Source organism: Gadus macrocephalus, chromosome 10, assembly GCF_031168955.1.
Source record: "Gadus macrocephalus chromosome 10, ASM3116895v1".
Lineage (NCBI taxonomy): Eukaryota > Metazoa > Chordata > Actinopteri > Gadiformes > Gadidae > Gadus > Gadus macrocephalus.
Window position 1 is genome coordinate 12,318,024 of NC_082391.1, and position 13,313 is coordinate 12,331,336.

At 50.2% G+C, this 13,313-nt stretch overlaps 2 protein-coding genes across 12 annotated transcripts in view; one reads left to right on the forward strand and one right to left on the reverse strand.

The window, feature by feature from the left end:
* si:dkey-237h12.3 (teneurin-3) overlaps positions 1 to 13,313 on the forward strand; it is a 73,471-nt gene that overhangs the window by 43,779 nt on the left and 16,379 nt on the right. For all 11 annotated transcript variants that reach the window (XM_060062383.1, XM_060062384.1, XM_060062385.1 and 8 more), the window contains 4 exons: positions 2,826 to 3,087; positions 4,262 to 4,529; positions 6,845 to 6,988; positions 11,476 to 11,725. In XM_060062383.1, coding sequence (XP_059918366.1) covers positions 2,826 to 3,087; positions 4,262 to 4,529; positions 6,845 to 6,988; positions 11,476 to 11,725 — 924 coding nt within the window. The remainder of the gene's footprint in view (positions 1 to 2,825; positions 3,088 to 4,261; positions 4,530 to 6,844; positions 6,989 to 11,475; positions 11,726 to 13,313) is intronic.
* The window catches only part of ppid (peptidylprolyl isomerase D), a 314,679-nt gene continuing 302,869 nt past the window's right edge, over positions 1,504 to 13,313 (reverse strand). The window contains exon 7 of the mRNA XM_060062388.1: positions 1,504 to 1,567. Within this exon, the coding sequence (XP_059918371.1) occupies positions 1,519 to 1,567 (49 nt within the window). The 3' untranslated portion in view covers positions 1,504 to 1,518. The remainder of the gene's footprint in view (positions 1,568 to 13,313) is intronic.

Consider the following 13,313-nt stretch of genomic DNA (forward strand, 5'->3'; position numbering starts at 1 on the left):
CTGCCTCGTTTAAGGCATAGACACACATGTCCGTACCATGTTTGCTTTTAAAACCAAATTGTTCATCAGCTGTGACAATATACTCTTGTAATCTATCAAGTATTACTCTCTCTAACACCTTTGACACCACACTAGCCAAGGCTATTGGCCTATAGTTGTCAATACTCGAGCGCTTCCCTGTTTTTTCTTTGACTACAGGTACTAGCAGTACTGACAGCATATGGTCAGGCAGAATTCCATGCATTAGCATTCCTGACAGGCACAAGGCAAGTAATACTGATGCTCTATAACTAGAGTACCTCAAGTGTTCAGCCGTTATCTGATCAAGGCCAGTTGACTTATTTAGAGACAATTTCTCAATAGCATTTCTAATTTCATCAGGCCTAATGACAACATTATCATGTGAAACAGCACCAACGTTAAAAACATCACTTTTAACACAGTTAAAAAGGTCTTCATAATGTCTCTTCCATAGATCAGCAATATTTGGACTCCCTGTGACCCCATCTATATTAGAGGGCAACGGTACCTTACTATTATTTATAATCTTTACTTCTTTCCAGAAATCTAAAACATCTTTTTGCTGCAACTTTCTAGCCATTGAGTTTGCTCTCAAAGTCTGCTCGTTCCTCTTAATGAAACGCACTGCCCTTTTAAAGTGAGCTACAGCATGCTTTTTTGCATCACATTCAGGACCACTCCTTGGTTTGCCAGCATTGACCCATACTTTAAAGGATTCCCTGGCCTGTTGGTGGATTTCATCAATATGCTCATTCCAGCCTGGCCGGAGTTTGTGATTACACCTTTTCTTAGAGAAAACATTACTAGACTGGTTTAGACCATTTACAATTAAATTATACATTACGCACAGTTCATATTTATGAATAGAATTATCACAATTAATATTATTACACAGAATGGCTTCATAAGGGAGTTTAATTTTCCCTAGATTCTTCTCTGTATTATCGTGATAGAACCTCAGGTCATCCTCTGAGAGCCTAGCCCACTGGAGTTTAACACCATGTCTATAGTTTTCATTAGTGACCAAGTCCGGTAGGTTCTCCACTTTAAGCATGATGGAGACCGGCATGTGGTCTGATGCTGCAAGCCCATATAGGATCTCAACTTGCTCTACACAGTCATGAGCGTCAGCTGTACAAATAACGTGGTCCAGCCATGATGTCGTATTCCTGGCCTCACTGACATATGTGAATGTAGTCGCTGGCAACAGGACACTACTTGTTAAAATTAACTTATTGTCATGACAAAACTGAGTCAAATGCCGACCAAATAAGGACTTTTCATCACTGATATCTGCATTCAAATCCCCCATTAAGTAGATAGAGGAATACTCTGTTTCCTCTATAAATGCGTTTAGGAAAGCAAGTCTTTCAAGATATAAATCTTCATTATTATGGCTTTCATATGGTGTATACACATTTATAATGATAAAAACCTTGTTGTTGCAAGCTACTTTAATAGCTATGCACCAGTCTACTCCCAATCTGATCACATTTATCAGGGGGTCATATTTTTTATGCCACAAGATAGCGACACCTCCAGGTATCCTACCCTGCACAAGCCCCAGACTCAGGTCTGTTGTGGACTCCCCTGCCCCATGGAAGTTACTGTTAACAGAATTTAGCTTGTCCAGATCCTGTTTAGAAATAAAAGTTTCTTGAATACACAAAATGTCCGTTTCGTCAAGGAGTTTATCAACAACATTTCGTTGCAAATACCAACTTTGTCTTTACCGTCCTGATGTGACATCCAGGGCCAGTCCCGACAACTATTTTCTTGTCTCGCCTAGGCTCCTGCCTTGTTTTGGGCCGCAACGCCGGTACTCCAGCTCCAGCAGCCTGTAGCCCCCGCTTAGCCACTATGTTCCATGCCGGCGACAGAGCCACAGCAGCGGCACCGCCCCCCTCCATTGAACCGTTGGCTTTCACAGCTCCAAGCCCAGGCTGAGAGCACTCCTCGCTGGCCAGTGTATTCCAGCTCGTCTGTCGTCTACGTTGAGCCGGGGATTTGGGCTGAGCCCCCGCTCCTCTTCTATTGTCTTTTCCCAGATTAGCCTCTTTATGAGTCTTTATGATTTTTTTTTATTTTTTTTTTTAATCAATATTAATTTAAACCAATATAAATAAATATAAAGAGAAAATTCGACTCTCTCTAGCTTTCAATTAAATCCTTCTACATTTTTTAGTTTTAATCCGGCTGTACATTACTTTGAAAGGGTGAACCTCAGTTTCATGATTTAGACCTCACTTGACCTCACTCCCAGAGGTCCACGGTGCGGGTGCAATGTTTTTTTTCACCACTGGGATGCTGACGGCGTTTCCCGCCAAAAAATGTTTTCCTTTGGCGGCCCTCAGTCAAATTTTGGGTTCCTAAATTGGCCCTCAGTTGTCAAAACTTTGAGAACCCCTGGTCTAGATGGTATGACACAAAACGAGGTACTTTGTCTCCCAGCTCATTAAGTAGCCCAATGCAACTCTTGACATTGTTCACGTCCTTTTGATCCCCCCTGTGCTGTATGTAGCGGTTTCTGGACATAGTTCAAACAGGACTTTTCTTGAACTCGCAATCCTCTCAGACGAGAAATGGCTTGTAGTCAACAATATCAGTTCATCCTGTCCCATCGTTTTCATTTTAATGACTAGAAAGTTCAGAAACTCACCACAATGATATTGCCATCCTCACCGGTATATTTCAGAGGTTTAGATCGCACCGCAGCAGGCGCTGCTACTGCCGCCTCCATCATATTCCGAACTCTCCCCCCTGCTCTCCCTCCTCCCCTCCCCCCCTCCCCCCCTCCCCCCAAGGTTCGACCTGCTGGCCAATGGCGGGGCCTCTCTGACGCTGAGCTACGCCCGGGCCCCGTTCCCGTCGCTGCAGCGTACCGTCTGGGTGCCCTGGTCCGTGTTCCACGTCATGGAGACGGTGGTGATGAAGAGGGAGCACAACGACATCCCGAGCTGCTACCTGACAGGCCTGCTCTGGCCCCTCCCCCTCATCCTGACCACGCCCCTCTCCACCCTCTACAAGACGTCTGCAGAGGACAGCCCCATCATTCCTGAGACACAGGTGAGCCAGGTGGTAGACAGGTGAGACATGTGTCAGAGACACAGGGGAGCCAGGTGGTAGACAGGTGAGACATGTGTCAGAGACACAGGGGAGCCAGGTGGTAGACAGGTGAGACATGAGGTAGACAGGTGAGACATGTGGTAGACAGGTGAGACATGTGGTAGACAGGTGAAACATGGGTCGGAGACACAGGGGAGACATGTGGTAGACAGGTGAGACATGTGGTAGACAGGTGAGACATGCATTAGAGACACAGATGAGCCAGGTGGTAGAGACACAGGTGAGACAGGTGACAGACAGGTGTTAGAGACACAGGGGAGACAGGTGTGAGAGATACAGGTCAGCCAGGTGTGAGACACTAAATGTCCCCTGGTTGTGATGACCCCTCCAGGTGCTCCATGCGCAGGTGGCCAAGAGACAGGTGTTGGACAGGTGAGACAGGTGTTAGAGAGACATGTAAGCCAGGTGCAGTGTTGTTTTCGTCAGGCAAGACGAAAACTAAAATGACGTCGTCAGACCCCTTTTTTCCATGACGAAAATGAGACTAAGACGAACGTCACCAAAGCCATATAAAGACTAAAATGTGACGAAAAATGTAGACATTTTCGTCAGACGAGAACTAGACGAGACTAAATTGTTAGTGAGTGGACGAACAAAGTTTCAAAACATGCTTTTTTCCCGCCAACTATAATATGCGGAAAAGAAATGGAGAAATGGAGCCAGCTGCTTGTCCTAACAGTCACGCCCCCATCACACACTAAAAGCCTCGCTCGCGCGCAGCTGCGCCTGCACGCACACGGCACACACGAGTGTGCCGTGTGCGACGAGTGCGACAGTCCGACGAGTTTTCGTCGGACTAAAACTAGACTAAAACCTTTTGAGTTTTCGTCAGACTAAAACTAGACTAAAACTTTCAAAGATAGAAATGACTAAAATGGGACTAAAACTAAGAAGCATTTCGTCAAAAAGACTAAGACTAAAACTAAATCTAAAATGCCTGCCAAAAACAACACTGGCCAGGTGCTAGACACAAACCTCTGGTCGTGATGACCCCCTCCAGGTGCTCCATGAGCAGGTAGCCAGGAGACAGGTTTTAGACAGGTGAGACAGGTGTTAGACAGGTGAGACATGTGAGCCAGGTGTGAGACACTAACCTCCCCTCTGGCCCCTCCAGGTGCTCCATGAGCAGGTGGCCATCCCGGGCAGCGAGCTGAACCTGGTGTACCTGAGCTCCAGGGCTCCGGGCTACAAGCCCATCCTGAAGATCCTGCTGACCCAGGAGAGGCTGCCCTTCGGCCTGATGAAGGTGCACCTCATGGTTGCCGTGATGGGCCGGCAGTTCCAGAAGGCCTTCCCCGCCTTCCCCAACCTGTCGTACACCTTCATCTGGGACAAGACGGACGCGTACGGCCAGAAGGTGTACGGCCTGGCCGAGGCCATGGGTGGGTCCACCTCCTACCTCATGAAGAAAGGGTATTTTTCAGACACATCGGCCAGCAAAATATTTGATTTAATATTAGAGCCTGATCATGGGAAAGTAGAGGCAGCAAAGTTAACAAGGATACATTCAGTGAGACAATGGGTAAACAAGATTCTTATAGGGAAACGGTTGCATCGTGGGTAGTGAATACAAAGGTAACAACAGTGAGGGGAGTGACCTTCGTCGAGAATTTAGGATTGGGGAGAAAGACAAATAAATAGATGAACTGCAATACAGGGGGAATTGTACATCTCTGCAAGGCTGCAAGCAAGGCTGCAAGACAGTGAAAGGAATCTAGACAAAAAATAATTCAGTGGATTTTCCTGAGTATCAGGCTCCGTCCACACAAAGCCGATTTTTTGGTGAAACCGCATAAGTCTTGTGCGTTTCGGCCGACCGTCCAGACGGAGCCGGCGAATCCAGTGCCCGAAACCGCACATTTCTGAAACCCTCTGAGGTGGTTTCCAATCTATCCAGATCTATGCGGTTTCTTGTTAGGATTCGTGTGGACGCCTGAAACGCAAATTATGACGTCATTAGCTGGTGGGGGGCTAATGATGTCACCCTTGCGTTGGATTTTTTTATTTATTATTTTATTTGTATTCTTTTTGTAGCTTTAAATAAAAGATTGATAAAATAATTACTAACTGTACATTAAAAAGTATTTCTGCTTGAATCTCCTTGTGAATGAATGTTTGCATACAGAATGCAGGCCGTATGCGCGCAGACTTGATGGGCTCCACTTTTTTCTGTGGAGAACCAGCGCCTTGAATATTTACTACAGCGTTTCTTCAGCTCGATGCGGTTTCGCAATGACTCCGTCTTTACGGAGATATTCCTGAACCGCATAAAACGAAACTGGATTGTTTTCGCCCATTTCGGCTCCGTGTGGATGGGGCCTCAGACTCTGTGGCTGCAGTGGGAATGCAAACGCCAGCTCTCTTAGAGAGAGGGAGGGAGGTCTCTCTAGCTCCAGGGAGAATGTCAACAGTTCCCTTTAAATTGACTAGGAATTACATAAAGAAGTTGAATATAATTAGTATATAACTGTCTATTATAGTTATGATTGATATTTCAAAAAAATCTGCGGTTCTCACTACCTCGTACCTCTTGAGGCCGATGGCCGGTAGCTGAACCCTGAAGCTTAGTTTTATAAACAAAGCTCTCGTCTGAAATCCACACATTATGGGATGTGTTGTTACTGTATCAGTGTCCTTGGGCGCTGGAGTTATGAACCCAAGAGTGCAGTGTTTTCTGTGAAGGGCAGAGCTGTTTGGCTGCTCTGCATTCCTAATGTTTCCTGGACGGCTATATGCAGCCTCAGAGACACATCCGGTAAAAGGCCTTCGGACGGTCAGGCGAATAAAACATTTATACTGCGGATTAGAGCCACTTTACGGAGGTGTGTGCTGTGATCACGCTCATAATTAAACCAAACGCGAGGATAGTGGGACCCGTAACCGGCCGTTTACACCAGACCTTTATTATCGTGTTGTTGGGGACGCTGGACAGCCGGGAGCTCCAGGGGACGTGTGGCGGAGTCCTGACTCGCACTGGATTAGAATGTTCTAATTGAATCCTGATGGATCTGCCTCAGAACAGTTCCAGGCAGCAGCATTCAGGATAAACCCCAGCCTCCTCGGGCAGAACCAAATAACCTTTATTTGAATATTGTTATCATCAGCATTCCTGAATTAAAACAGCAGAGTTACTTTTTAATTAGGACTTTAATTAAATACAGCCAACAGACCTGGATGGTAGGAAATCCCGGAGGTTCAGGTGAGGCCAAGCAGAACCAAGCTGGTTTCTAATGGGTTATACTGGGTTCCATTAGGTTCAGAATAGGCTTGTGTTCTACTGGCTTCTGGGTTCTGACTCAACCTGTGTTCTCCAGGGTTCTAACAGAGATGTGTTCTCTAGGGTTCTAACAGAGATGTGTTCTCCAGGGATCTAACAGGGCTGTGTTCTCGAGGGTTCTAACAGACCGGTGTTCTCAAAGGTTCTAACAGAGCAGTGTTCTCCAGGGTTCTAACAGAGCTGTGTTCTCCAGGGTTCTAACAGAGATGTGTTCTCCAGGGTTTTAACAGAGCTGTGTTCTCCAGGGTTCTAGCAGAGATGTGTTCTCTAGGGTTCTAACCGACAGGGTTCTAACAGAGCTGTGTTCTCCAGGGTTCTAACAGAGCTGTGTTCTCCAGGGTTCTAACAGAGCTGTGTTCTCCAGGGTTCTAACACTGCTGTGTTCTCCAGGGTTCTAACAGAGCTTTGTTATCCTCTCAGTGTCGGTGGGTTACGAGTACGAGTCCTGCCTGGACGTGGTTCTGTGGGAGAGGAGGACCGCCGTGCTCCAGGGCTACGAACTCGACGCCTCCAACATCGGAGGATGGATGCTGGACAGACATCACGTCCTGGACGTCCAGAACGGTAGGCCTCACCGCCTGATCCCTGTAGAACGGTAGGCCTCACCGCCTGATCCCTGTAGAACGGTAGGCCTCACTGCCTGATCCCTGGAGAACGGTAGGCCTCAGCCTGTGTGTCTTTAGAACGGTAGGCCTTACAGCCTGTGTCTGTAGAACAGTAGGCCTCATCCCCTGATCCCTGTAGAACGGTAGGCCTTACCGCCTGTGCCCGTAGAACGGTAAGCCTCATGGCCTGTAGAACGGTAGGCCTCACAGCCTGTGTTTGTAGAGCAGAAGGCCTCACAGCCTGTGTCCCTGTAGAACGGTAGGCCTCACTGCCTATGTGTCTGTAGAACGGTAGGCCTCACTGCCTGTCTGTAGAACGGAAGGCCTCACTGCCTGTGTGTGGACCTCACGGTAGGCCTATCAGCCTGTGTGTGTGTCTCTGATCCCTGGCTCTCATGCGTTATGGACAGGCAGATTTCACTTTGAACGGCAGCAATAAGTACTGGAATGAAGATGAAATATGCTCAGTCATCGTATCAGCAGCTAATAGAGCAGAGTTCTGAAGGGCCCATCATTCACCTTAATGACGACATCAATCAGAGCCACCCAGAGTTTCACAGCTCTCCACTCCAACAGGGCTGGACAGCCTCCACCTCCCAGTGTCTCCCACTCTCTCCTACACGTTTCTACTCTCTAGTCTCCACCACGTGGTCACTGGTCTCTAGTCTCTTGTCTCTCTAGTCTGGGCTCGGCTATTAAACCTGGGCAGACAGGCTAGCCAGTCTTGATGAGTTGTGTGTGTGTGTGTGATCCGCGCAGCGTGCACATTTCTCGCTACATGTGTGTCCATGCATCTCTTTCCAGAAGTGGATCTCCTTGAAAATACATCTGGTCTCAGCCCAGTCTCCTCTTCCGCCTCTCTCAACACAAAGTGTCCTTCAGCATTCGGATCTTCCCCACTTCCCCCACCCCTATTTACCCAGAATGTGTGGTTGTGCTCGGCAGAGTTCAGCGTGTGTTGAACGGTGGACAAATGAGTGTAGATGATACAAGAGATATTGGATATTGTAGACTAGTTACTATACTAGTAACTAGTGACCAGAGACTAGATGAGACCAGAGTCTTTAGATCTCTGAACAGGCTACATTTACAAAAGAGCACGGCAACAAAATGGTGGCTGTTTTTTCCGTCTGCCACGTGGCAATAATGCTAACGCTAAGTTATGCTAAAGCTACGCTAACCTAGCGACGAGCAGCTCTCAGAGCAGCAGCGGTGCTGTTTACTCTGAGGTGCGTGGCCTCTCGGTTTAACACACAAAATGAAAGGCTCACATTCGAACCCAATCTGTCAAGATGACTCAAGCCCCGGGTTGAGGCAGAGTGTAAGAAAAGCACACGGATGCTCGCACGAGCGTTTGATGCCGAGCGTTCTGAGTAACTGGCACATCTCCAAAGAGTGCGTCAGACAGCCGCCCAGCAGGAGGTGCAGTCACTGCCGGCTGCGGGTGTTTGTGATCCGCAGAGACACAGGATTCACTTTATCCTTGGCCTGCTTGATATGCTAATGGCGGCCGCGTCCTTTACAAGTAGTGCTCCGTCGTTAGACGGGCGGGGCGTCGGCGGAGGAAGAGGAGGAGGAGGCAGCGGCGGCTACGGGCAAAGCTGCTTCTGCGTGAACACAGCCGAGTGAGGAAGTAAATATAGGGGTTTGTTGTTGTTGTCGTGTTGTTTTCGGGTGGGGCGCTACAGGCTGCTCTGTAGTCGTGTCCTAATGCACATCATCCTGAAATAGAGGAGCTGCTCCTCACAGGCGGCCTGTCTGCCGGGAGTGCCGGCTGCCAGGAGTGTTTCCGCCTGCGATCCCATTAGTTCAAGAGGGCTCTTTACCGCCAGGTGTTTATGTGAAGATGTGTGAGTCGCTGCTAGCGCTCACATCAAAGTAGCCCAACAATATCGCTCCACACCTCCACGCAACATGAAGGAAAAAAAACGCCTATTTTTATTCTTTTTAAATTGGTAATTCAACCGGAGCCTCGCTGAGCCAGCCCCGTGTGACGGAGACGGCGGCTCACAGAGGAGCTGCTCTCTATCGAACTGGAGCCCGGCTCACAATGACTGATGTCCTCGTCCCTGGAGCCCACATCCAGGGCAGCTGTGAGCTCTGCCCGTCTCCTCCCAGGAGCTCTCATGCTGACCTCCTGCAACATCCAGGCCTCCTCCACCGAACCCTCCTGCTGCTCTGCAGGAGGGTATAAGGAGAAGATAAGGAGCTGTGGGGTCTCCTCTCTCCTCCCTCCTTCGAAAGGGGCTCCTCACTCTACCCGCTCCTCTCCCTCCCTCCCTCTCTCTCTCTCTCTCTCTCTCTCTCTCTCTCTCTCTCTCTCTCTCTCTCTGTCCTCACTCCCTCCCCTCCCTCCCTTCCTTCCCTCCCTTTCTCATCTCAATCTCTTCCTCCGTCCCTTCCCTCTCTCCCTCCGTCCCTTCCCTCTCTCCCTCCCCCCTCTCCTCCCTCCCTCCCTCTCCTCCCTCCCTCCCCCCTCCCCTCCCAGTTCCTCACCCTGTCCTTATATCAACCAAACTCGAGCTGCCTCTCTCCCCGACCGAGAGTTGGCCGAGAGTCTCGCAAAGCGACAGTGCAGAGGAGAACCCAGAAGGAGACCAATTATGACACTCTCCTCTTCCTCAGTGCCGATCTCCCCCCCACCCCCTCTCCCTGGGCCCCTCAGCCTGTCACCAAGGTGACATTGGTGGGGGCCCTCCAGGTACGGGGCCCTGCCCGCTGGTGAGCATTAATCAGGACTGCTCCGTCAGCGTTATGGTGGAGTCACGGCGAAGGGTTAGCGTACGCGGAGTGGTGCCACGTCGCGCTCCATCACTCCTGCTGCTCTATATGGATATATGGATAGAGGCATACATATACATATGTGCACTAGAAAAATGCACTACCAACATGCACTAGCACGTGCACTACCACTTGCGCTACCAACATGCACTACCAACATGCACTACCGACATACACTACCACGTCACTACCATGCGCACTACCACGTGCACTACCATCATGTACTACCACGTCCAAAGTCCTGGTCCTCAGAGTCCTGGTCTTCCTGGTCCTCAGAGTCCTGGTCCTCAGAGTCCTGTTCCTCAGAGTCCTGGTCCTCCTGGTCCTCAGAGTCCTGGTCCTCAGAGTCCTGGTCCTCAGAGTCCTGGTCCTCCTGGTCCTCAGAGTCCTGGTCCTCAGAGTCCTGGTCCTCCTGGTCTACAGAGTCCTGGTCCTCAGTGTCCTGGTCCTCCTGGTCCTCAGAGTCCTGGTCCTCAGAGTCCTGGTCCTCCTGGTCCTCAGAGTCCTGGTCCTCAGAGTCCTGGTCCTCCTGGTCCTCAGAGTCCTGGTCCTCAGAGTCCTGGTCCTCAGAGTCCTGGTCCTCCTGGTCCTCCGAGTCCTGGTCCTCCTGGTCCTCAGAGTCCTGGTCCACTCAGAGTCCTGGTCCCAGCCCCCTCTCCCTCTGAAGGTCACGCTGTGATGGCGATCTGTCTTTGTTAGCGTTGGTTTCTGTCTCCCCGCTCCGTCCGGACCCGTCCTCCGGTTTGTCCTTCAGGGGAGGGGGGGTACGGACCCCGCGATGCGCCGGGTGTCATCGATCCTTTAATTAGGACACAGACGGCGTCTGCATTCAAACGTGCCGCTGGAGCCTAATAATTAACGACTCCCAGCATGCACCGCTCTGCTTTTATGTTTCTCCGCTGCCCTCGGCGGAGAGGCCGCGTTCTCCTCCTGGAACGCCGCTCCGCAGACAAAATATTCCTTGTGTTGAGTCATGGCGACGCCCGACGTCGCCCAGCAACGCCCGGCGGTCTGAAGCTCACCTGGCCGCACGGCGGCGCTGAATAAAAGATGGGCTCTGCTGACGGGAGATCCCAGCCAGGACACCTGCCGCTGCTGGGAGTGTTGCAGACACTTCCTCTGCTCCCGCGTGACGCAGAGTCCATGAATCATCATTTATAAATATCTCGGGGCCGCCGCGCTCCGAACGCATTACTGCAACACACTCCGGATAAAAGCCGCTCCAAGCGGCAAATACAACACATTAGAATCTACTTTAAAGACGTGAGAACATTCAAAGCCATGATGCTTTAATGACACCACGGAGGTTCCTGAGACACACGACGAGGAACGCTCTCCCTTCTGTAGCTGCGGTATCTTAAGCTCTCTGCGGCCGCTGGTAGCCTGTGAAGCTCTAAACCTCAGGTGTGCTTTGAGACCCGATGTTGTCTGGGAGGAACAGGATTAATAAAGCACCATCTCGTTCCTGACAGATGTTTCACAGCAGGCTCTTGTTCTGTCGTTTTGTTGTACAAGCCAAGCCTCACCTGCTGTGTGAAGGGGGTGGGGGGGGGGGTTGCGTTGCCATGGATACAGATTGCAGGTTCCTTCCCGGCTCGGTGATTGATGGGGCTAAACGGGAGGGACATTGATGTGAAATGTCACCTGTGGCTGCTCTCTTCCCAGGCATCCTCTACAAGGGCAGCGGGGAGAACCAGTTCATCTCGCTGCAGCCTCCCGTCATCTCCACGGTGATGGGCAACGGCCGGCGCCGCAGCATCTCCTGCCCCAGCTGCAACGGGCAGGCGCAGGGCAACAAGCTGCTGGCCCCCGTGGCGCTGGCCTGGGGCATCGACGGCAGCCTCTACGTCGGCGACTTCAACTACATCCGCCGCATCTACCCGTCGGGGAATGTGACCAGCGTCATGGAGCTCAGGTGAGGGCGCTCCGGATGTACTCTGGAACGTATCCAGTGTCATGGAGCTCAGGTGAGGGCGCTGCAGATGTACTCTGGAACGTATCCAGTGTCATGGAGCTCAGGTGAGGGCGCTCCAGATGTACTCTGGAACGTATCCAGTGTCATGGAGCTCAGGTGAGGGCGCTCCAGATGTACTCTGGAACGTATCCAGTGTCATGGAGCTCAGGTGAGGGCGCTGCAGATGTTCCCTGAGAACACTGTTTAGTTTGGAGAGTCCAGTCCGCCTGATCTCATGGCCACGAGAACCGACTCAGCCTTTTTTTCTCCCTGACGTCCTCTGACTGGAGGGCTGTTTGGCGTCTTTATCCTCAACAGAATACCGCTCAAATAGACCCCAGACATCTTTTCATCTCCCTTAGAATGTGAGAATCGCCTCCACATCCATCTGGGTAATTGGATGAGACGTTTTCACATCGGTGTGTAATTGACATAATTTACGCTCCCGTTTTGAAGCGTTCATACCAGCTCTCGGCTGTTTCAAAGGGGCTGGAAATTATTGGGCCATTGTCCAGAGCACCATTCATATATGCCTTCGATATCTGGCGGACAGGAGTATTAATGTTACCCAGCCGTCAGCCCATTGGTCCTGATGCCCCAAGCCGCCTCGCGCTGATTGCTTAGTCTCTAAGAGAGTTTGGCGTGTCGGTGAAACAGCGGTATGTAGGACACGATACCGAAACCGGTCCTCTGCGTCCAGACAGCTGAACACGTTAATCCACAAGGCCTTCTCCTTGGTGATTAACATGTGAGGCTTCTGTCAGACAACCTAATCAATATTCAATATGAGGAGCTAGAATGTAACCCAAGGTAATGAAATGTGAAGTAGTGTAGTGTGTGTAGAAGGATCTCCACCACACACTGCCCTGTTTCATAACCGTTTGGTCTGCTTGGTGGACAAACTGATAAACTGTCTGAATGTTGTGGGACATGCTGGTTAATCTGTCTAAATGTTGTTGGACAGACAGGGTAAACTGTCTGAATGTTGTTGGACAGACAGGGTAAACTGTCTGAATGTTGTGGGACATACTGGTTAATCTGTCTAAATGTTGTTGGACAGACAGGGTAAACTGTCTGAATGTTGTTGGACAGACTGGTAAACTGTCGGAATGTTCTTGGACAGACGGATAAACTATCTGAATGTTGGGCAGACCGCTGTGCTGGTTTTAATGAAGTGACCCAGATGGACATGACCCAAATGAAGAGGTCCGTTGTGGCCGAGGTTGTCTGTCTGATGAGCCTGGTGAGGGAACATGAGCGTACCGTTGACCAGAGACCAGTCACAACACTGTCATCAACCCCCAAGCGCTGAGCGTGAGCAGCAGCATGGGATGAACCCACTCACCTCTCAATCCTCTGAGGGTCACATCCCTAAGACTGGAGCAACTCTGTCACAGGTCAACTGCTGCTCGGACTCCTCCTCCTTCTCTTATCTCCTCATCCTCTTTGCTCCTCTGCCTCTCCTCTCCTCCTCCTCGTCTTTAACCCCTTGAATTTGTAGGATTGGTAAATGTTATTTATGGGATTTAATTGTTATTGGATTAATCAA